The sequence below is a fragment of the Plectropomus leopardus genome, unplaced genomic scaffold (genome assembly GCF_008729295.1).
Source record: "Plectropomus leopardus isolate mb unplaced genomic scaffold, YSFRI_Pleo_2.0 unplaced_scaffold52250, whole genome shotgun sequence".
Classification (NCBI taxonomy): domain Eukaryota; kingdom Metazoa; phylum Chordata; class Actinopteri; order Perciformes; family Serranidae; genus Plectropomus; species Plectropomus leopardus.
Genome location: NW_024657371.1, coordinates 1 through 414, shown reverse-complemented (window position 1 = coordinate 414; position 414 = coordinate 1). Strand labels below are relative to the sequence as shown.

The following is a 414-nucleotide window of genomic DNA, read 5'->3' as shown; positions in this document are numbered from 1 at the left end:
CAACCCCTCCGGGGCCGCTCGCCGTCACCGCCCGCCCCCCCTCACCCCCGACCTGCAGAATGTCAACAACTCGGCCCAGCGGCGCACTGCCCTGCTGGACTACGAGAACCTGCCGGCGCTGCCGCCAGTGTGGGAGGCCAGGAAGCCGAGCTCGGAGGACGAGGAGAATGGCGGCAGCAGCGGCCTCAAGACGCCGTCGCTCAACGGTTTCAACCACCATGCCCACCACGGCCTGCTCCACCACTCCTACTCCCACCCGCTGTCCGCTGCCCTTGAGTCCTCGCACAACTACGTCAACACGGAGAACGTCACGGCGCCCCTCAGCGCCCACCGGCCCGAGACGGCCCGGCGCCGCGCCGATGGACCCACCATCTTCAACTTTGACTTCCGCCGGCCGCCGCTGCCGGGTCAGCC

The 414-nt window shown here is 70.0% G+C and overlaps 1 protein-coding gene across 1 annotated transcript; it reads left to right on the top strand.

Annotated features, from left to right (window-relative positions):
• Positions 1 to 4: 4 nt before the first annotated feature.
• LOC121939600 (fibroblast growth factor receptor substrate 2-like) lies at positions 5 to 410 on the top strand (the record flags this gene model as incomplete). Its single annotated transcript, XM_042482602.1, has 1 exon — positions 5 to 410. A coding segment is annotated over one exon (406 nt), but the record flags the coding sequence as incomplete, so codon positions are not given.
• Positions 411 to 414: the final 4 nt, after the last annotated feature.